The 19,175-nt window shown below is 43.1% G+C and overlaps 9 protein-coding genes across 9 annotated transcripts; 4 read left to right on the plus strand and 5 right to left on the minus strand.

Moving 5' to 3' along the window:
• Positions 1-25: 25 nt before the first annotated feature.
• Positions 26-1,436, minus strand: BYT42DRAFT_581547 (HSF-type DNA-binding-domain-containing protein). The gene is made up of 5 exons (XM_051569617.1): positions 1,088-1,436; positions 869-1,020; positions 419-765; positions 302-350; positions 26-198 (listed from the first exon to the last, which is right to left on the minus strand). Exons 1-5 carry the CDS (start codon positions 1,237-1,239, stop codon positions 167-169), a joined length of 732 nt encoding a protein of 243 aa, XP_051420780.1. The 5' UTR covers positions 1,240-1,436; the 3' UTR covers positions 26-166.
• Positions 1,437-1,561: 125 nt separating this feature from the next.
• On the plus strand, positions 1,562-2,759 carry BYT42DRAFT_581549 (B-cell receptor-associated protein 31-like-domain-containing protein). The gene is made up of 9 exons (XM_051569618.1): positions 1,562-1,643; positions 1,712-1,735; positions 1,808-1,867; positions 1,943-1,980; positions 2,040-2,062; positions 2,122-2,254; positions 2,323-2,355; positions 2,417-2,492; positions 2,551-2,759. The coding sequence occupies exons 1-9, from the start codon at positions 1,599-1,601 to the stop codon at positions 2,656-2,658; spliced, it is 540 nt and encodes a 179-aa protein (XP_051420781.1). The 5' UTR covers positions 1,562-1,598; the 3' UTR covers positions 2,659-2,759.
• Positions 2,760-2,930: 171 nt separating this feature from the next.
• BYT42DRAFT_581552 (phosphatidylserine decarboxylase-domain-containing protein) lies at positions 2,931-4,794 on the plus strand. The gene is made up of 8 exons (XM_051569619.1): positions 2,931-3,123; positions 3,202-3,244; positions 3,324-3,469; positions 3,539-3,623; positions 3,699-3,928; positions 3,997-4,067; positions 4,141-4,319; positions 4,384-4,794. The coding sequence occupies exons 1-8, from the start codon at positions 3,040-3,042 to the stop codon at positions 4,710-4,712; spliced, it is 1,167 nt and encodes a 388-aa protein (XP_051420782.1). The 5' UTR covers positions 2,931-3,039; the 3' UTR covers positions 4,713-4,794.
• A 236-nt stretch (positions 4,795-5,030) lies between these two features.
• BYT42DRAFT_81714 (uncharacterized protein) lies at positions 5,031-6,511 on the minus strand. Its single transcript, XM_051572849.1, has 7 exons — positions 6,321-6,511; positions 5,993-6,096; positions 5,840-5,932; positions 5,668-5,762; positions 5,445-5,599; positions 5,153-5,385; positions 5,031-5,075 (listed from the first exon to the last, which is right to left on the minus strand). The coding sequence occupies exons 1-6, from the start codon at positions 6,361-6,363 to the stop codon at positions 5,285-5,287; spliced, it is 591 nt and encodes a 196-aa protein (XP_051420783.1). The 5' UTR covers positions 6,364-6,511; the 3' UTR covers positions 5,031-5,075; positions 5,153-5,284.
• On the minus strand, positions 6,512-8,315 carry BYT42DRAFT_81713 (uncharacterized protein). Its single transcript, XM_051572848.1, has 6 exons — positions 7,900-8,315; positions 7,704-7,832; positions 7,523-7,643; positions 7,211-7,428; positions 6,853-7,149; positions 6,512-6,777 (listed from the first exon to the last, which is right to left on the minus strand). The coding sequence occupies exons 1-6, from the start codon at positions 8,149-8,151 to the stop codon at positions 6,661-6,663; spliced, it is 1,134 nt and encodes a 377-aa protein (XP_051420784.1). The 5' UTR covers positions 8,152-8,315; the 3' UTR covers positions 6,512-6,660.
• A 180-nt stretch (positions 8,316-8,495) lies between these two features.
• BYT42DRAFT_581559 (yeats family-domain-containing protein) lies at positions 8,496-10,558 on the plus strand. The gene is made up of 7 exons (XM_051569620.1): positions 8,496-8,635; positions 8,798-8,844; positions 8,948-9,155; positions 9,238-9,392; positions 9,475-10,029; positions 10,116-10,236; positions 10,301-10,558. Exons 2-7 carry the CDS (start codon positions 8,842-8,844, stop codon positions 10,426-10,428), a joined length of 1,170 nt encoding a protein of 389 aa, XP_051420785.1. The 5' UTR covers positions 8,496-8,635; positions 8,798-8,841; the 3' UTR covers positions 10,429-10,558.
• Positions 10,559-11,148: 590 nt separating this feature from the next.
• BYT42DRAFT_581562 (CCR4-Not complex component, Not1-domain-containing protein) lies at positions 11,149-18,178 on the plus strand. The gene is made up of 19 exons (XM_051569621.1): positions 11,149-11,589; positions 11,658-11,771; positions 11,848-12,390; positions 12,461-12,726; positions 12,838-13,132; positions 13,213-14,064; positions 14,137-14,362; positions 14,419-14,559; positions 14,631-15,001; positions 15,070-15,219; positions 15,289-15,396; positions 15,452-15,524; positions 15,591-15,964; positions 16,047-16,285; positions 16,349-16,514; positions 16,575-16,963; positions 17,047-17,729; positions 17,792-17,921; positions 17,990-18,178. Exons 1-19 carry the CDS (start codon positions 11,359-11,361, stop codon positions 18,162-18,164), a joined length of 5,526 nt encoding a protein of 1,841 aa, XP_051420786.1. The 5' UTR covers positions 11,149-11,358; the 3' UTR covers positions 18,165-18,178.
• Positions 18,179-18,199: 21 nt separating this feature from the next.
• Positions 18,200-18,995, minus strand: BYT42DRAFT_623014 (uncharacterized protein). Its single transcript, XM_051572388.1, has 2 exons — positions 18,767-18,995; positions 18,200-18,667 (listed from the first exon to the last, which is right to left on the minus strand). The coding sequence occupies exons 1-2, from the start codon at positions 18,864-18,866 to the stop codon at positions 18,549-18,551; spliced, it is 219 nt and encodes a 72-aa protein (XP_051420787.1). The 5' UTR covers positions 18,867-18,995; the 3' UTR covers positions 18,200-18,548.
• On the minus strand, positions 18,888-19,142 carry BYT42DRAFT_501825 (uncharacterized protein; the record flags this gene model as incomplete). The annotated part of the gene is made up of 1 exon (XM_051564788.1): positions 18,888-19,142. The coding sequence occupies one exon, from the start codon at positions 19,140-19,142 to the stop codon at positions 18,888-18,890; it is 255 nt and encodes an 84-aa protein (XP_051420788.1).
• Between the last annotated feature and the right edge of the window lie 33 nt (positions 19,143-19,175).

Genomic DNA, 19,175 nt, shown 5'->3' on the forward strand with positions numbered 1-19,175 from the left:
GCAAGTAACATGATGACTGTGTACTTCCTTTGCGCATATAACGATCCTTTGTGAATATCAACGAGTGACATTTTTGATAAACTGTTTTCTCTGCTGTTTCCAAAGCAAAGACTGACGATAGGACTCTTCAAAGACGGCTTTGTTCTCTCTTTTGGTCGAACAAAACTTAATGACGGCCAAGCTCAGACCGCAAATTGGCTACAAGAAATAGAAAGAAAGAAGACATTAATATCCTCTCCCATGATCTGATGAAACCCCATAGTGGCTCCCATGACTGTGAACACGACCCGCTGATACTTACATAAGTCATTGATATTGTCGCGAAGCAATTCCGATAATCGTAGTATCATCTGTGACCGAAATAGTTTAAAGCATACCATCCTATACCACATAAAAAATAATGTCCGAGAGTATTTACCTCTTGTTGCTGGATGACATTGGTTTCCAAGGTGGAAATTTCATTTTGAACATTTCTGACAAAGTATTCTAGTCGTTCCAAATCTCGATTCATGTTTCCGACGGAGTTTTCCAAGCGTTGACGCAAAGTGGACCGTGTTGGTTCATATTGCGAAGAAGAAGACCGTCGGTTCTGTCGCAACTGAGGAGGAGCTGCCGAAGTCTTTCTTCGAATATTTTGAGAGTCACCATGTCCATCGCGATAGAATAATGGATGTTGGAACGCGTACGCGGCCTCGGGTATGATGTCTTTGGGACCCTTGCTGGAGCTTCGTGACAGCAGATGATTGACATTATGAAAATCGTACACTGAAGCGACATATTTTTAATATTGCCAATAAAATGAAAAAAATAATAAAAAGGTCAACATGCACATCGCGTTGAAATGAAAAAAAAGTTATTGAACGCTTACTATTGAGTTGGCGAACAAAGTTACCCCAGTTATCATGTTTGAAATACCGGGGTAAAATAGACTTCGAAAATTCCGCCTCATCCAGTATAATGAAGTAATTGCCGTTGCTGGACCAACGGATCAGATGCTCTATATTGGGATCGTCAATCATCCTATGCATTTTACTCTTGTCATGAGCTATATGCCGAACAAGAAGGCCACCATTTTCAGTCAGCTTACGTATAGAGTTTCTTAATGAAGTTGGCTCTCGATGGAACGAATCTGAGAGAAGCTCTGGCCCTTGCTTCACTGACAGCTAATGATACTGGGTCAAGCATATGGTCTCCCACACCGGCAGCGTACCCATAGCCTTTCTCAGTTCCTTCTTCCATAGAACAACTGAACCAGCAATTCAAAGAATGAGAAGAGCTACACGATGGTGATTCAGTACGTGGATGGCTCTTCTCACGAACGGTACTTCTCCGGTCTTACTTTGCCACCTAAGGGATGACAATTTCAATGACAGAAAAATGAATGCAGATGCGGGCTTGAACAGTCAATGAATAAAGTTAGGAAAGCAAATCGATCGCCCAAAGAGAAAAAGGGAATTTTTTTTTTCTTTTGCGGATGGGCAAAATGACTCCACCATGACGTAGGACAAGCTGAGCTTTCGTATAAAAATCGGATTCACCCTCCTCAAACATGCACTTTTTTTTTTATTCTCTTTGCCTTTTTATTTTTCAAAACCAACATGACACTCTACTATGCTATTGTCTTTCTCATCCTTGCGGTAGAGGTAAGAATGGAACCATGTATTCATATGTACGAATCGCATGATTTTTGACGCCCCTCGAAAAAACTTAGGTCTTTACCTTTTTCCTGCTTATGGTATGTTTGTCAATGGAAAAAGGAAACTTGGCGCGTCTGCATAGTTACTGAGACGAATTGAATTCGTAATAGATCCCCTTCCCTACTCAATGGAAGAAGGCAGTATATCGATGGATGAAGACATCCCCCATGGTAACGTGTTTCTTTGGTCTGTGCATCACGTATCAGATATGAATACTCACCCTCTATCGTGTCTATCACGTTTAGGTTGCCCATGCACGTTACATTCTAAGAATTGTCTTTGGGTAATGTACAAGATAACCGGAAACCCCATGTATGATGGAACTAACACGTACTTATTTAGGTTCATTTTTGTTTTATTCCTTGGTAATAGCAAAAAAACCAAAGTGTTATGGGAACAAAAAATCTAATCACCAGCCCAACAGATGCCATTAACCGCTTAAAGACCATCAATGAAGCCGTTCAAACTGAAGATGACGCAGGCTCTCCCTTAGCGACCCACGATATTCGTGCAGAGGCTGGATTGGCGGCCAAGAAATTCTATGCTCAACGAAATATGTAAGTGACCTCACCATCCCATCATGTGAGTGTAAGAAAAGTTAACCTGACGTCTTATCCATAACAAGGTATCTTACTGGTTTTACGTTACTGTTATTGCTGTAAGTGACGACAGTCCATGATTCGGAGGGATTTTTGGAGGTTAAACCCTTTTGTGCATAGTATTCTTAATCATACACGTGACTTGATTGTGGACAATATGCGCTTGGATGATGAAATCTATCGTCTTCGTCTTGTGGTAAGTGAGGAACGATTAGAGTCTTATTTTTTCTTTGCTTTGCTCATGGATGAATTAGCATGAGGGTAAAATGACGGAAGAGGAAGCCGAAAAGGAAGCTTTCGATCCTCCAGTGCAAAAACGCGTAATTCGCAGCACCCCCGCCGATGAAAAGAAACAAGTCTAATAAGTTATTGGGTACATCGATTTTTTCAGCGTTCAAGTAAAACTATCACATCATGTAATAAAAGCTCAAATATCATGACAACGAAAAATACCCCCAAAAACATACAATCATCATTTGTTATTGTGGCCTTGCTGTCAGTGGCAATAGAGAAAAAGGCAACTGGATCGTGAACCCGTGCTTGAATCTCCGCCAACCAAACACCAAATTTTTGAAAGGCGTTCATTTTATATGTGCATCCAACACGGACGGAATTATCGGCTAGTCGGGCTGAGCGAGCTTGATCAAGTTAAATAAACTTTGGCACTAAAAAAAGGATGAGTTTATTGCTTTCTTTTTTCCGTCTTTTTTCCTTCTTCTTTTTTAAATAATCTTTCCAAGAAGATGACCGTTGACGAGATCCCTTTGTCCACTCATGAAGAAGTGGAACATCACATCGAAAATGATAATACAGACGGGCTTATGAACGTAATACAGCATCCGGATCGGTTTAGCACCGTCTCGTAAAATCAAGATTTCTCTTACCATTAATTTTGTTTTACATAGAGTCTGAGCAAAACGGTTGATGAAAGCTTACAGGGGAAAACAGGTTGCGTATCATTCTATAAAAGACCTTTTACCGTATGAATACCGGACAAAGCATGAAATGCTCACCCTGAAAATCACAGTCAACGGTGGAATTCATACCCCAAGTGCACCGAAACATTGGTATCAACGAAAGCTATTGCGAGGTTGGCTCCATACCCATCTTTTTCCTGAGAATATCAAAACAGCCATCGAGAAACGTTACGGAAATTTCGTTGTCCTCCGCGAGGTTACACATGACCATCTTCTTTTGTTGCTTTCGCAAGGACGTCATTCTAAATATGGAGAAATTATATAGACTGGGGAATATCACTACGAAGAGATGCCCATATATACCCGAATCGGCATGCATCTATTGTTTGTGGGCCATTACCGACAAAAAAGTGAGAATCGTTTCACTCTGCTTTTCTTGTCCTCAAAGATACTAGGCGTCACTGATGATGAACTTTTTCTGGTAGTGGTTGACAGTCATTTGATGCATAAGCTGTTCCTTCATGAATCAAGACGTCAAGGCACTTTTTTCATAGATCCAATCTCGGTTAAGCAGATCGAGCCTTTTATTGATCATTACAACATCGATATGTCGCAGTATTGTATTCAGGACATCAATGCTTATACAAATTTCAATGAATTTTTCACGCGAGCTATCAAACCTGAAGCAAGACCCATCGCAGATGCGGAAAATCCAGTAAGTCCCGTCAACCTTTTTTTTAAAGAGAACCATGGGTGACTCACAGGTTGCACGTCGGTTTCAAGGATGTGTTAATATCTGCTGCAGATTGTCGTCTCAATGTGTTTCATACAGTGGATGCCGCAGCCGAATTTTGGTATGACCATCTACTCCAGCACTTAATGTTATCGTTTTGATTTTTTAAGAAGGGAACTCATTTTGGCATATAGGATTAAAGGCAAAGAGTTCAATTTGCCAAATTTGTTGCAGGACGAAGCGCTGGCGGCGGAGCTGGACGGAGGCTCTTTAGCCATCTTCAGATTAGCGCCTCAAGATTATCACCGATGGCATAGCTTGACACGTGGTACAATCGAAAGCATCAAAGATATTCAAGGCACTTACTTTACAGGTACTTCGTTGTACACTTTCCGCTTGAACATACCATTATTGAGACATGATCGCGTTTCCCATAGTGAATCCATGCACCATTAATGAAAATCTAAACGTGTTCACGGAAAATCGTCGTATGGTCATGACGCTAAAGAGTCACAAGGGTTTCCGATATGCTGTTGTTCCCATTGGCGCCTTGCTCGTCGGATCGATTGTATTGACCCATGCAAATGAAGTTGGCAACGATCTTGAGAAAGGCGAAGAAATGGGCTATTTCCAATACGGCGGATCCACTGTGATTGCCGTCTTCCCCAAAGACGTGGTGGCATGGGATAAGGATCTTTTACAGAATTCCGAAAATTCCGTTGAAACTAAAGTGAATATGGGCGAACGCATTGGCGTGTTTCAGTAGTTTCAGGCTGGTGCAGCATTTTTATCTCCAAAAGAACATATCAATAAAGAAGAAAGCAGAGCCATAGAGTTATATTATCGTATATTAGATTTTCAGATGCTCAATCTTAACTGTGTGTTGAACATTGTATGATTAACCTTGACTGAAAGTGAGATTAACCTGGTAGAAAGTGGTCAAAGGGAACCTTCCACCAGGTTAATCTCACTTTTTACGAGGTTATAACTACTCCTGCAGAAGCGAAGTCGAAAAATGTAGAAGGGGCTCCAAAGGCCACACTTTATTTTCGTTTTGTATATTAAATCAAAAAGAAGACAGTAACTCCCTTTCGCTTCACACCTTCCAAGGGCGCCGTCGTGGAATAAACTATGTGTGGGTAATGCAAACAACTGTCAAATCTGAGGCGTCGGGAACAGAAGGCGCGGTATTTAAGTGTTTCTCACTAAGCAAGAACTTAACGACCAAAAAAAATCACTGTATCTGAGCCAGTAGAATCCAATCCTTGAGTCTTTGATACGAGCTTCATATGTTGATCATTTTATATACAAAATTTGCAGGTTACGAACGTATTCGGATCAATCAATGATCATGGGCGATGAATTCTGTAAATGCTTGGAGGTCTTTTTGTTGCGATATGCCTGCAACTTTTTGAGGATTTTTCGGATAATGCTGTGAACTGTGAAACAATCGTTTAGAGGAGAATCTAACCATTTCCTTCGAGACACTCATTCTTACTTTGATGATGACTTCCCCATGCCTCCTGTGTCACAGCAGATAACATGGACAAAGCTTCGGTAATGGGCTCCTCCATCTGATCTTCGTCAAATATACCAGGATGTTGTGTGAAAATGACCATCACCAAGGATGAGCATTGGAGTAACAATTTTTCACTAGGTGCATGACAATGAATTTCCGGTAACACAACAATACGCAGGTAAAAGAAAATGAACAAGCTTACTTTTGTTCCTCGGCAATCCGTGGAAAAGGCGGTTCTGCACTTGTCTGCAATCGCCAACATTCAATTTTCACTGTATGCAACAACGAAGACAAAAACTGGAATATCATATGGAATGTGGATCAGCCCTATATACTTGTCACAGCAAGCGGTATATACACGTTGGTTGACTTACCATCATGCGCATTTCCGACTCAATCTCATCAGGAAATTGTCGCGACAGCATGGATCCATAGATGCTCAGGGCTTCGGAGCGTGCTTTATACCACTAATAGTTGTGCATGAGCCAATGCTTTCCAATAGCTTAGACAGCGATTGATTAACTGACCTTGACTTCTTCGTCATACTGTATTGGTCGCTGGAAATGAAAAACGGAGATCAGCGATTCGACAAAGGAAGGTGTACCGTTAACGATACCGCTGCTCCAAGCGTCTGGAATTGATGCATCAGATGAGAATTGGTTGACCAAAAGTTCCGTGTTCATAGTTTACCTGTGATCAAGAGTAAAGCGATTTGCAGAGAGTGAATCACGATACATAAAGAAGCGGGTGAATTGAATAAATGAAGAAAGGAAGAATGACGAGCCAGGAAATGAAAACTAAGCAACCATGATTGTCAATGAATAATCAGTATAAAATATTCCTTTGATCACTTACGGCGCAATCGATCGATCATCTGCACCTGAAGCGACGTGGCCATATATATCAAGGATGGTATGAATGGTTTGAAGGGCTTCCTCCCGTGAGCAAGGCGAGCTAATAATATCGCGCAATTCGAGGGGGCTAATGTTTTGTGCTTCCATCATGGAACTCAGAGCTGCAAAAGTGAGATGCTCGGCTTCCGGCACCAAGCTCATCATTTTCGCTGTTCGTGAGTTTTGTTCCATTTTACGAATAGCAAAGAGGGCCAAACCGTCCGCCATTTGCCATAAAGTGGAAGAATTATCCGCTAAATGCCGCAGTTTAGCACCTTTGCTTGTTTTTTGTAAAGTGGTCTTCAAATGAGATGGATGAGTTTACCCCGATGAAGGTCTGATAAAAGGTATTGAGAACTTTCTTTGTATGACGATGTTAATGTGTGTATAATGTTGACCGCCTGTCTGAAAACGTTGATCTGAATAAATTAAAAAGAGGTACGGCGTCTATCCGTGAGTAGTAGAAAAAGCGTTGGATCCTCAAAGACACATACCAGTTTTTCTTTTCTACTGATGGAGATACAGAGTCCCAAGATGCTCATCATTTGTTGGATGACGATCGCCACGTCCTTGTAGCTGACCATCGCCATGCATTGGACAAGATCCGAAGCTAACATTGCCAGTTTCCGATGACCTTCTGTCACGTATTCAGCTGGCATAAGCTTATGAGCCAATTTGGTGCACAGTTCACTTGTCAATGTCGGTGATTCATAAAAGTGATGATCAAACGGTTGGTGCTGTTCCCGGCACCATTCTTCGTACACTTTCCGCAAAAGATGTTTGAGCAGAATCTGGAGATTCTTCATTTCAGCACTTGCATCCACGTTATAACAAAATCCAATACGAAACTACCTTGCCCTGATTTTTTGTAGGATGTGGTACTGTTTTTTCTTGCAAGGGAGGTATAAGTACGGGCGTAGGTTCTTTCTGTGGACTGGTAATTGTTGGAGCCGCAGACGATATAGATTCCAGAGCCACTGACATTGGCGATGTGGACGGCGCAGGCGTTGCTCGTCGATAATTCGCGCGTTTGGAAGGTATGAACGCCATGGTATCCGGAAAAGTGCTCCCTATTCAGATAATGACATTGTCAATAATTCAGATAATCTTATTCTTGATTCAGCCGATCCAGCCGATCCAACTAATCCAACTGACGTATCGTACGTTTTCGAGAATTAGTATTTGATTGCCTTGCATTGTCGTAGGAAGGTGTCGGCTCTTCGGTGCGTGCATGTTTGACTTTTAAAGCGTGCAATTCTCGACGTGCGCTGTCTAGTTCATGGCTCTGTAGATTAAAATAAGTACAATGACGGAGACTCCAGGATTGGATGAGGTCCTTCTTTACTTTAAAATTTAGCTCTGTACGAAATCGTTCCAGCTCTCGCAGCGCGTTATCTCTCAGTGTTTCATCGTGGATTACTTTGGACCGTAACTGATCCACAGCAAAACGTAAATTATCGATGACTTGCGTTTTCTTGAATAGAGTCACATCAATTATAAGAACATCGAACAGAGTAATACGCGCATGGAAAAAAAGGTACCTCTTTTAGCTGACTTTCGATATCTTCTCGGGACGTTGAATCCCATACACGCGCATTGGATGTCGCTTCGACCACATTGGGATCGCGCATAATGACAGGTGCGATACGAGGCGCTGCCGACATCGATGCTTCTCCCACGCGCGTAGTCGCGCCTTGCTGTGTGCTGTAAAATTGCGATTCTTGGCGTTCCAATGCATCGAGAAAGTCACTGGTGAGAAAATTGTCGTCGAGCAAATCGTCCTCGTCGTTCATCGATCGCTGAAGTGTCAAAAAAAAAAATGGGTTGAAAAGGACAAGAGCACAACCCGCTTCAAGAATTCAATCACCGGGCGTCCGAGACTGCTTCTTCGTTCACTCTGATTCGTTGATTCTCTGCACCTTTCGGCTGGCCATGATTGGATCCAACATTAAATGCCCATATACACAGCGTGCTTCATTGCAGTATGAGTAATAATTATATTTAGTCGTGCATACATAAAAAGGTGTAAACGTATATTTATGGATATGCACGCTTGAAACCGTCAGTGGATGCATGGAATCATCCTGAAAGGAACCAAGGTCGGTAGTTGAAATTTTCCCAGGTCCACGGGCCCACCGTCCATTTGGATGTGACTCGGGGGGTTGGAGACGATCGATATTCTTGTACTTCTTTTTAACCAACACCATAACCTCGTTCCCTCCGTCGTAAATATCTCCTTTCTTTTTCTCATTGGTTCTTACTCTCTGGGAATTTGAGGTAACTACGCTCTCCCCTCGCTTTTCAGTTTCTTTTGTATCTGTTACTGCTTTTTGTTCTCGCTTCAATGGAGTACCGTGACTTGAGTTACAATGCCAAACACCACATTCTTCCGCTTGGCTGACATGTTCAATTGACATGGTCGCTAACGACATTGCATAGTCTTTTCTTAACGTAAACGGTCACGCCGGAGAGTGCGTAATACAATGGTAACTTTTTTTCATTCCTGTTTCCTCTATACGGCACGACTTCAGCCCTTTCTAAAAACGGTATCTGATTTTGTTTTACTTTCTTGTTTCTACCTCGATTCAGACGGAACTAGGGCAAGATATCAAGATTATTTGCCAGAATAGCATCATCAAAGGTCCTGGGGCAAAATCGGTGGACGGACATCCTTGGCGAAATTGGAAAATCAAGCTTGTTGCCGTCGATAAAGGAAAAGAGAAGAAGGGCAAATTATCACTTTTATTGGATCATGTGGATTACATTCTACATCCAACCTTTGAGAATCCACGGCGGGGTAAATATCCATGTTCAGGAACATTTATTGTGGCCTTTTTTGTCAGAAAGGGTTTTCTCAAGGATTTGTATTCTCTCTCTAGTGGCTACCAAGGAACCGTATACGCTGCAGGAAAAAGGATGGGGTGAATTCGACATGCGAATTGTGCTGTATTTTACCAATAACCTGGCCCATCCCGAAATCATGCTTTTCGATCTTAATTTCGTCCAACCCTCGTACTCGATTATCCATCGCATAGTAAGTTTCACCAGATTTTGGCTCGCTGTTATTTTTTGCAGATCGTGTTTCATAACCAAGGGGTAACTGACTGTGTCTTTAGGCGTTCAATAACCCATCTCCAGAACTGATTAACCTATTAGCTACGGATGTTGCACCTCCTTCCAATGCGAATGGCCAACCCACTGTAGCTAATAAGCGACGTCCCAGTCATTCTCATGTTGCATCGAAATCTTTGAAATCCCCTATTCCATCCTCACCGGGTTTGGTCAAGCGTGAAGAAACCCCCGGTCGTGCATTATCCCCTTCAACACCATCTTATCATACCGGCAATACTTCTGTGCAATACCCATCCACATTTTCAGCCTCACCACCGCCACCGTCATTCACTTCTCCTGACGGCATAATGTCAACGTCCCCTACCGAGTTTCAAAACTCAATTACGCCTTTAGGGTTTGCGTCCGATTACGACATTAGTATCGCGGGATTGTCTGATATTGGAGATGAGGATCAGCATCAATCTCGAAGGAAACGGACCAAATCCAACGATAAAAGCATTGTGGATGATATCTACAGCGAAAGAGATCTCAACAGCGTCAACCCGATTCACCGCATGAAGCTGGATTCAGAGACATGCCATGCGTGGGGAATTCCTGAGGTGGATATTACTCTGTTTGTGGTGGAGCTTATTGTTAGGACGCGAGAAGATGCGAGATTGATTTTTAAATAACTCTGTGTATGTAGGGATTTGATATGCTTGGGCTGGCAAGGCGATTAAGCACCATGACTCCCGATCAAGCGGAGCAATTTCACGCGATTGTACGGCAGCATATGACGAACGATATGTCGGTGGAAGAAACAGATTGTAAGCGCACATCTTGGGCTCTGTCGCATAAAAAATGCGTGACTAATTTTTTGTTTCTCTGTAGCCGAGCTTGTTCTGGATCTCTACTCTTTGGGGCCTTCCTTATTGAAACGATTATGGTCATTTACTGAGAAAACTATAGCATCACAAAAACATGTTACAGATCATAGCAACGGTCACGATTCGAATTGATTGCCCTGACTTGCCCACTTTTTAGCTTGCCATCTTCTTCCCACAATTCATAACCCTCTTTTTATTTTGTTTTTCCTCTCATTTTCTAATAATATTAGTTTGCATCTGCAAGGCATTCAACACACTGGAGACACTGATGTATCTTGTACATGTTTTGGCTTTATCAATTGGCGGAGAGGCACAGGGAAGGGGATCACGATTGGCAAATATGAGCAACGGCGATGACTACAGCACCGTACGTCGTCATCAAAATGGGACTCGAGTTCTTTTTTCTTTACCTTGAAAACTGATAAACGTCCGCTCTCAAGTCCAGAAAGTCGGCCCCAGGGTGGGTCAATGTATTTAGAGGTTGTTATGCATTACCGATCCAAAGTTCGCAGCATCGAAAAATCCGAAGGTACCTAAAGCCAACCGGATGATTTTCAAACCTCGAAATATGCCTCGATTTAAAAAGTTTGTTCAACTATATAAGTTTCTTCATGCATCAAAACTTTTACTCAGAAGACCAGATATTAATAAGAATATCGAAACAGGGTGCTTAGCAGTAAAGAGCTGAAACGAGCGATGCCCATTGGGCCAACATCACCGCAACACAAGCTTCTCAGGTCCGCCCCGGCTCGAACAAGTGACGTCAACAACACGATCCGAACGATCCGAACCTTTTTTCAACCCAAAAATGGTTCATGTTCAGCGCTGCCATTCCTGACTTGCAAGTGTTATCCACCTCATTGTAAGTATTGTCATCTCGAATATTTATTTCATCGCCGTTGCTGTTTTGCTTGGTTACAGCTCGATTCCACTGATATGCCTCAGTGTACCTGAATAACTGGCCTCGTATCCGTTGAACCCTATTCGACAAGAGATCCGTTTGATCAAAACAAAGAAATACTTACACGAGTTCTTTTCTTCCCTTTTAGATTGGTTAGAAAAATGTCACAACCCACAGATACACTCATTCTCAGCAAAAGGCTTCTCGATACCGGCTATCCCGCGTGCGCGAATGTACAAAACGCCCTGCAGGCCATGGAAGGCATTTCTATAACAGAAGAAAGTATTGCTCAGGCTTTAGCAGTGATGGTTCGCACGCATTCCAAGTTGGAAGGAGCAAATGAAGGAAAATCGTGGCATATCGAGAATTTTGTCAACGCCATTAAAGAAAAGGTAACCATGATCTACTGGTACAAACTGTACAAGACGGGAATGGTGGCTGACTGGAAACCTTTATATAGAGTGCGACTATCGATTGGATCGCGGTAATGGGAATTCTGGACAGAGCCGATTTCATCGTGTATGACGCAAAAGGCTTCAAAATGGTGGTCGACGTGTGGAAAGCAAGTCGCAAAGTAAGTCGTGAAATCAGTGTTGGGCCGTTCTTTTTTGTCTTGGGAATGTCATGTACTGACATGATGTTCATGTTAGGATGAGAAGGAGCTGTTCCCAATTCACGTATTCTTACAGCCGTGGATGAACGTACGAAGTCAATTAAGCGTGTTATATCAGATGGTGTACGGTTCAGCCGATATTCTCGACTTAAATCATACCCCCATCACTCAAGTCATACGCGAGACACACATTCGAGGGTTACCCGCCAACGCATGTCCGGTGGCCATTCACTTGGCTTCGCAACAATTGAATTGCTTGGAATTGATTGAGGCTATTATCAACATGGCAGATACAGCCGCAGCGGATGATGTACGATTGCTCATGGATCGCTTGGCCCTGCAGGCACCCGAATTGTTGTTGCTGGGATTGGCTCAGTTACAGCCATTCAAGAACAGCTTACATCAGAATCTTGTATTGAAACTACTCAGTATTTTTGTGATCGGACACGCCAATTCCAACCTTGTGTTTATGATTTTATGGAAAGTACATCCACAACTGTTGTTGGAAGGGTTCCTGGATATGTATAAAAAGGACGCCACCTCTATTTCGCGTATTCTTGACATTGCCCAGGAAGCAAAGGTACGCTATTCAGGACACTTTCGATATTGAAATTTTGGTAAGGTCGCTAACGAATGGAACCCATCTGCAGATACTTGTATATATTTTGCGAGCCGAGGTGCCTTTCTTCACGTTGGACTTGGCGTCTTTAGCTGCACGAAGGCAGCATCTCAATCTCGAAAAATGGCTTACAGAACGTTTATCAGAAGATGCCAAGAGCCTAGTACCTGCGTGTCTCGAGTTTTTGGAAAGAAAATGCGCCATTGAAATGGCACGTCAGTCCGGAGCTCAGGTGATCCCCAGCTTGACTCTGTCCGTCGATGTTATCATGATTTTCTTCCGGGTCTTGTTGGAGAGGTACGTGATATTCAAATCTCGCCCCTTTCGCTATTAATCATCCATGCTCACATCAAACCAAAAAAAAAAAAAAAAAAAAAAAAAAAAAAAAAAAAAAAAAAAACGTTTCAGATCATTGTCGCCTGCAGAAACCGCGAAACTAGCCAAGTTAAACCAGCTTTACAGTCAACTGTACTCTCAGCTGATGGACGCCAAAGGACCCGTGGATCGTAGAATATCAGGCAGCACGGATGGTGACAACGAACGAAATTATGCGCCGGATGTAGAAGAAATGGTGCGTCTTTATTTCGAGCGACTATATACGGGTGATATTAGTGCCGAGCGATTTGCTTCTGTTCTGAAAGCCTGTCAATCGTCCAAAGATCCCAGACAAGTGGATTTCTTTTCTTGCACTGTGCATATTTTGGTAAGTCTCTGGATCCAACAAGGAAACAAACTTTGCAAACAGCGTGTGCTAAAAGATGACAATTCGTCCGTGACAATCAGTTGGATGAGGCGCGTTTCTTTAATCAATACCCGGAAAACGAACTTTTGGCTACGGGTGAATTGCTGGGTTTACTCGTTGATCAGCATTTGATATCGTACCAGCTACTGCGTGTTGCTTTGAAACATGTCCTTGATGCATTGAGTCAACCGCCGGGAACAAAATTATTCAATTTTGGTGTGCAGACGCTTCTCCAATTCCGTCGACGATTATCCGAATGGCCTCAGTATATTTTATTGTTATCAAAGGTTGATGGTCTGAAAGCCTACCCTCCCATTACCGAGACGATTTCCGGGATCATGCAACAACTGCAAAAGTATCCGGAAGCCAAAACCGCCGGCAACTTTGACGATGTGAATCGTTCCTCTGGTCCCGACAGCGCGGAAGCTTCGCCAAAGAGGAAAACCGCCGATCAAGTGGGTAACGTATCGGCACTACTGCAAAGCACCTCCGATTTAGCCTTCGAGGACCCACCACCCCGTGTGCAGGAGCGCATTTCTTTTCTTATCAACAACCTGTCTCTCGGCAATTTGAGTCAGAAATTACCGGAGCTGCGTCAGCTTTTGCAAGAACCTACCTGGGGTTGGTTCAGTCATTACCTTGTCGTGCGGCGCGTAAGCATCGAGCCAAACAACCACGATCTCTACATGTCGCTGCTGAATGAACTGGATATTCTCCAATTGAACGAGATCATTATCGAAGAAACGTATCGAAATATCCGATTGCTACTTCAGTCCGAGAGCATTGCAACCTCGTCCAGTGACCGTAACCTGTTGAAGTGCCTTGGTACTTGGCTTGGTAAAATGACCATTGCCAAAAATAAGCCCATTCGTCATAAAGACCTGTCATTCAAGGTAAACATCGTCTATCTCGACTATCAGTTGATGTCATTAAAAGTTATTAATCGATGACATGACAAATAACAGGATTCGTTGCTGGATGCGTATGATAACGATAAATTGATTGTGGTGATTCCACTCGTTTGCAAAGTATTGCAAGAAGCCAGCAAGAGCAAGATCTTTCGACCACCTAATCCATGGTTAATGAGCATCATGAAGCTACTAGCCGAGTTGTACTGGAACGAGGATCTACGACTGAACCTCAAATTTGAAATCGAGATTCTTTACAAAACATTGGACGTTGATCTGAATGGTAAGGCTCGTAACTGGCTTTTTTTCTTGCATATGAAGCTCATCATGATTTTCTAGAAATTGAGCCGACTTCTATTCTGGAAAAACGGGCTCCCCCTGGCATTGAGGGTATTTCCGACCAACGGCCGACGCCCATGCCGAGCATGGCCGATATTGCCACCAGAGCAGAGCCTGCAAGCTATGATACTCCGAGTTTGCGTAAGCCATCTAGCTTGTCCAAATGTTGTTGCATGGTAATAGCTGACATTGTACCTTTTCTTTTTCCAAAGCAGCTACTCAAAGACCTGAAGTGGACATTTCGCCGTTATTGGCCAAACTGCAGTTCAATCCTGCCATTTCTCAACTGATTGCGCAGCATTCTGTCATTCGTATCACGATCTTCCGTGCCTTGTCTGATTCGTTTGCCGAAATTGTGCCACCGATCATCATTCAATCAAGCAGCATTGTCACCGTGTCGACAAGAGATCTGATCTTAAAGGATTTTGCTAATGAGCCCGACGAAACCAAGTTGAAGCGTGCTGCTCATTCAATGGTGTTGTTGTTGATCGGCAATCTTGTTGTGGCGACCTGTAAGGAGCCGTTGTGCAACAACATGATCTCCACGACTCGTGGAAGTCTTGTACAGGCCGGTGTTCCAGAGGTACGTAGCTGGTGATTCTATATTATTTGTGTCTAAGCTGATGATGAACATTATTGCTTTTGATACAGCCGCTTGCTGATGAAATTGCTACATCGGTTGTCTCTGAAAATTTGGACCTCATTTGCTCGTTTGTTGAGCAATTAGCTCAAGTAAAAGCGCTGAACGATCTTGATCGAAAGCTGGCTCCCGCCTATGCTAGTCGCATTGCTCATCGCGAAGTAAGTTTGCATCCTGGCATATATACCTTCATGTTCTCTTCAACATATTCATTCTTATCTCATCTAAAGCAACAATCCAATGCGGCTTATTTTGACACGCTTCATACGAATGCTGTCCCGCACCATGTCCAATTACCCGAAGTTTTGCGTGCTGTAGATGGTGTCAGTCCAGAACAGGTACAAAGAGAGTGACAAACTGCAAGATAATACACACTTACTGTTAATGTTTTAGATGCGTATTTATGAGCGACATGATCCTAGAAGCATGATGAACCATCCGCCTCCCGTAGAGATGAACCATGAAGGTAAGTATCCACGTATGGGCGATTCTGTATGAATAGCGGTTGTAAAACTTTTTACATTTTGCATAGGCGTCCCTGCTGGCTCTCCTGTTCCTCCTCCTATGCCTAATGGCATGAACGCCAACATGTTGGTAGCTAAGTTGGAGCAAATGCTCCTAGAATTGGATCGCCTGATCTGCTTCTCTGGTATTACCAGTACCGCGCTTTTACCGCCCAACCATGATATCTGCTTGTTGATTCGTCAAATTCCGCTGTTGATTGGTCAAAGCTCCACACCTTTGCAGACCATGCTCACTTTTGTGGAAAAAGTAGTCTACATGTTATATCAAAGCTCGACCACGTTTGCTTTGGAGATTTATGCCATTTTCTTGCAATCCCTCTTTGAATTATCGGGCGATGTTACCAAAGAAACCTTGGCTTGGCTCGTATACGCTGATGATGAGGTGAGTTGCCGTTTTCTGGGAGGCCCAATGCCAAATTTTTGCAAAGAGACTCACGGGAATTTTTTTTTTCATCTCCTCACAGCGTAAATATAATGCATCGGTTATATCAATGTTGATTCGTCATGAATTACTGCCTTTGGAAGAGTACGACATTCATCTCGCGAAATTGATCCTTGCGAAAGCCGATAGTGTGATTGATTTCGCCACCAACCTGATCCGTCTGTGCATGTTGTCCGATACCCCTGCAACCCAATTGGAAGATCATATACTGACGGTGTCTGCTTTGACTAAACTGGTGGAAAGCGATGAAGCCCCCTCCAAGTAAGTCCTAAAGTTCTCCACGAGTAGATGAAATTCAGATGATACTTACTGAAAGATGATTAGTGTTGTAAAATTGGTGGAAGATCTGAAAACTTCCATGGAGTCACCGTACCGGGACATTGCAAAATCGGCCGACTGTCTACAGTTACGCATACTCTTGGCAGAGTGGAGCCGCCTGTCACGACATCCTATGGCTCATGAACCTGTTTATGACTCGTTGGTGAAAAAGGTAGATGTCACACTGTATTTACGACTATGCCCTACAGTTACTTATGTGCTCCGTCAATAGATTTTGACTACATTGGAAACTGGCGAGCAGCGAAGATTTTTCTTGCGTTTGTGTATTGAAACATGCGTGAATCAATATGTTTCTGCCAAGCGGGTGCGCGTGTCTCATCAACGTCGTGTGATTTCTCTTATCGACGCCTTTGCGAAGCTCGTCTTTTACTTGACAAAATTGGATCAATCCTCGGAAGCGTCGGCCGAGACGAACCAAGTGAAACAGCAGTGGCTCAATGACACACTATCCATCGTTATCCTTGTATTGGCCCAACACCATGAGGAGCGTGGTGCCAACTTTAATCAGCGACCTTTCTTGCGTCTTTTATCGTCGCTGTTCACGGAATTCAGTAATGGATCCATTCCCGAGTTGGACAAAGAAATGATCACTGCTTTCAGGTATGAAAAAAGATAAGCACATGGTAATTAGCGTTTGCAGAAAAACTGATTTGACTAATACACTGTGGTTCTTTTTATAATAGTGATGCTCTGTATACTATTCAACCTCTTCGCTTCCCGGGATTTGCGTTCTCATGGTTACAGCTGATTTCTCATCGTTCGTTTTTGCCACAGCTCTTGGTAACCAATGATGAAAAAGGATGGACCATGTGTCAGCGATTGCTGCGCGCACTTCTTCAATTCTTGGGCCCATTGTTAGCCAATCAGGAACTGCAAAGAGCCACAAAGACGTTTTACCGAGGAGCTCTGCGTGTTCTTGTGGTGTTATTGCACGATTTCCCTGAATTCCTCTGCAATAACTACATGCTTTTTGTGCAATTGATCCCAGACTCCTGTGTCCAGCTACGAAATCTCGTCCTCAGTGCCTTCCCCCGCGTTATGCAGTTACCTGACCCTTTCACTGCGGATCTACAACTCGATGAATTACCAGAGTCCAAAGAACCGCCAAATTTGAATACCAGTTACGAAGATGTACTGAAGGAGGATGGTTTCAAGACTGCCATTGACGAATTTTTGCAAAGTAAAACCGACAGTTTCTTTGCACGATCTTTGGATGTCGTGAGCAGCAAAGACGGTGGTTATCGCGTGGATATGTTAGGATCTTTGGTTCTGTACCTTGGCGCCAACGCGTCAATGAAGGTGCCCATGGGAGAGAATGTGGCTGTGCGAGTGTATAAATACCTCCTGAAACACTTGACGTCCGAAGGTATGTAACCAATGACGTTGATAAAAAGACGAATGAGCATTGTCTAAAACTCTGTTATGCAGGACGCTATCTTTTATTGAACTGTATCGTTGATCATCTTCGTTATCCGAACAGCCACACCTGCTTCTTCAGTTCTGCCTTGTTACATCTTTTTAGAGAGCAGAACGATGCAGTGAAAGAACAGATCACAAGGTAAGAGATATCTATAACACTGTTATTTTATTCGCGGTACAAGTCATTCGTTGACACTTTGTTTATAGGGTGCTTTTGGAGCGTCTTATTGTTAATCGACCTCATCCTTGGGGTCTGCTAGCCTCATTTATTGAATTGATCAAGGCCACCGATTTCTGGAAACATGAATTCATTCGATGTTCACCGGATATCGAACGATTATTTGACAATGTATCGAGATCCATTAAAAAAGCTGAAGTATAATAAACACTGACCGCTTCTTTAATCAAATGGTTTATTCGAATAACAACAAAAAAAGCTAACTACGTGAGAAAAAGAAAAATTCGCTCCATGGTTCAAATTTGAAACAGGTCTCGAATGTTTGCCTTGCATAGAGTAGGAGACATTACCAGTCATGGCAAGTTCGTTAGCCCATTGCCGGATCGTGCGGCTTCGGTATGACTGCTCGCCAGCTAACCCCCCCCCCTTCCCCTAGTAGAAGAAGTGTGCTGCCCCTTTCGAGGCTTGGCCTTTATTCCATTTATGTGCCACCACGTCGCAAAGCTACAATTTCACGGCATATTATTATAGATTGGGATGCTCTCTATGAGAAAATTGGAAATATGTCACATAACCATATTTGTGTGCTCACATCGTTGGTGCATACCTGAGAAAAGGTTTCAAATCTTCTGGGTTGGTCGTGAGACCAACGAAGTCGAAGGCAACGAGACACACTTTCTTCGTCTTCCTTAAAAATTCCAGTAACCCTACCAAAGATGTCAGATAAATGGTAATTTTTTAATTCAAATCGATATTCCTTACCCTGGTGTTGCCAGATACGTATCGCAACTTGTGAACAGGCATACCCTGGGCGATTCCAGACACGTATCGCAACTTGTCAACTGGAAAGCGGCATCGCCGATCTCTGGCTTCGATTGCTTGTTTCGCTGGCGAACGTGGGGACATGAAAATGCAGTCGCACAAGGATCACTCTTTCAGACGATCTATCATAATCTGCAGAAGTCGCGGTCGGTTGCTTTCGTCTTCTCTTGTTTGCGATTTTCGGCAATAGCCAACAACTTGGAAGCCTTCCTTATTTGAACGGATTCGACACTTCGCTTCTTTTTCGGCGTTAATACGGTTCGGTGGATCTTCATTCAAAGATAAATTATACGTAAAGAACGAATGCCAGAGCAACGAAAAGAACGTACTGGGTAGGTTAAATTTCAAAAATGAAAACATTCAAGAGCAAAACTAACCGCTGAAACAGCTTCA

This window comes from Radiomyces spectabilis (genome assembly GCF_025331425.1).
Source record: "Radiomyces spectabilis strain NRRL 2753 chromosome Unknown BYT42scaffold_11, whole genome shotgun sequence".
In the NCBI taxonomy this organism is placed as follows: Eukaryota; Fungi; Mucoromycota; class Mucoromycetes; order Mucorales; family Radiomycetaceae; genus Radiomyces; species Radiomyces spectabilis.

Excerpts from the sequence above, each read along its gene's own strand:
- BYT42DRAFT_81713 (XM_051572848.1), bottom strand. The coding sequence starts at position 8,151 with ATGAACGACGAGGACGATTTGCTCGACGACAATTTTCTCACCAGTGAC. Across the intron at positions 7,833-7,899 it reads TCGAAAGTCAGCTAAAAGAG|AAAACGCAAGTCATCGATAA; the intron begins GTACCTTTTTTT and ends ACTCTATTCAAG. Across the intron at positions 7,150-7,210 it reads CTACAAAAAATCAGGGCAAG|ATTCTGCTCAAACATCTTTT; the intron begins GTAGTTTCGTAT and ends AAGAATCTCCAG.
- BYT42DRAFT_81714 (XM_051572849.1), bottom strand. The coding sequence starts at position 6,363 with ATGGCCACGTCGCTTCAGGTGCAGATGATCGATCGATTGCGCC. Across the intron at positions 5,763-5,839 it reads AGTCGGAAATGCGCATGATG|TTTTTGTCTTCGTTGTTGCA; the intron begins GTAAGTCAACCA and ends ATGATATTCCAG. Across the intron at positions 5,600-5,667 it reads CGGATTGCCGAGGAACAAAA|TGAAAAATTGTTACTCCAAT; the intron begins GTAAGCTTGTTC and ends TCATGCACCTAG.
- BYT42DRAFT_581559 (XM_051569620.1), top strand. Across the intron at positions 9,393-9,474 it reads ACTCGATTATCCATCGCATA|GCGTTCAATAACCCATCTCC; the intron begins GTAAGTTTCACC and ends CTGTGTCTTTAG. Across the intron at positions 10,237-10,300 it reads GTCGGTGGAAGAAACAGATT|CCGAGCTTGTTCTGGATCTC; the intron begins GTAAGCGCACAT and ends GTTTCTCTGTAG.
- BYT42DRAFT_581562 (XM_051569621.1), top strand. The coding sequence starts at position 11,359 with ATGTCACAACCCACAGATACACTCATTCTCAGCAAAAGGCTTCTCGAT. Across the intron at positions 11,590-11,657 it reads TCAACGCCATTAAAGAAAAG|AGTGCGACTATCGATTGGAT; the intron begins GTAACCATGATC and ends ACCTTTATATAG. Across the intron at positions 14,065-14,136 it reads ATAAAGACCTGTCATTCAAG|GATTCGTTGCTGGATGCGTA; the intron begins GTAAACATCGTC and ends GACAAATAACAG.
- BYT42DRAFT_623014 (XM_051572388.1), bottom strand. The coding sequence starts at position 18,866 with ATGTCCCCACGTTCGCCAGCGAAACAAGCAATCGAAGCCAGAGATCGG. Across the intron at positions 18,668-18,766 it reads CGTGTCTGGAATCGCCCAGG|GGTTACTGGAATTTTTAAGG; the intron begins GTATGCCTGTTC and ends CATCTTTGGTAG.
- BYT42DRAFT_581549 (XM_051569618.1), top strand. The coding sequence starts at position 1,599 with ATGACACTCTACTATGCTATTGTCTTTCTCATCCTTGCGGTAGAG. Across the intron at positions 1,644-1,711 it reads TTCTCATCCTTGCGGTAGAG|GTCTTTACCTTTTTCCTGCT; the intron begins GTAAGAATGGAA and ends GAAAAAACTTAG. Across the intron at positions 2,356-2,416 it reads TTTACGTTACTGTTATTGCT|TATTCTTAATCATACACGTG; the intron begins GTAAGTGACGAC and ends TTTTGTGCATAG.
- BYT42DRAFT_581552 (XM_051569619.1), top strand. The coding sequence starts at position 3,040 with ATGACCGTTGACGAGATCCCTTTGTCCACTCATGAAGAAGTGGAACAT. Across the intron at positions 4,068-4,140 it reads GATGCCGCAGCCGAATTTTG|GATTAAAGGCAAAGAGTTCA; the intron begins GTATGACCATCT and ends TTTGGCATATAG. Across the intron at positions 4,320-4,383 it reads TCAAGGCACTTACTTTACAG|TGAATCCATGCACCATTAAT; the intron begins GTACTTCGTTGT and ends CGTTTCCCATAG.
- BYT42DRAFT_581547 (XM_051569617.1), bottom strand. The coding sequence starts at position 1,239 with ATGGAAGAAGGAACTGAGAAAGGCTATGGGTACGCTGCCGGTGTGGGA. Across the intron at positions 1,021-1,087 it reads TTCATTAAGAAACTCTATAC|GATGATTGACGATCCCAATA; the intron begins GTAAGCTGACTG and ends TAAAATGCATAG. Across the intron at positions 766-868 it reads CTTTGTTCGCCAACTCAATA|TGTACGATTTTCATAATGTC; the intron begins GTAAGCGTTCAA and ends ATGTCGCTTCAG.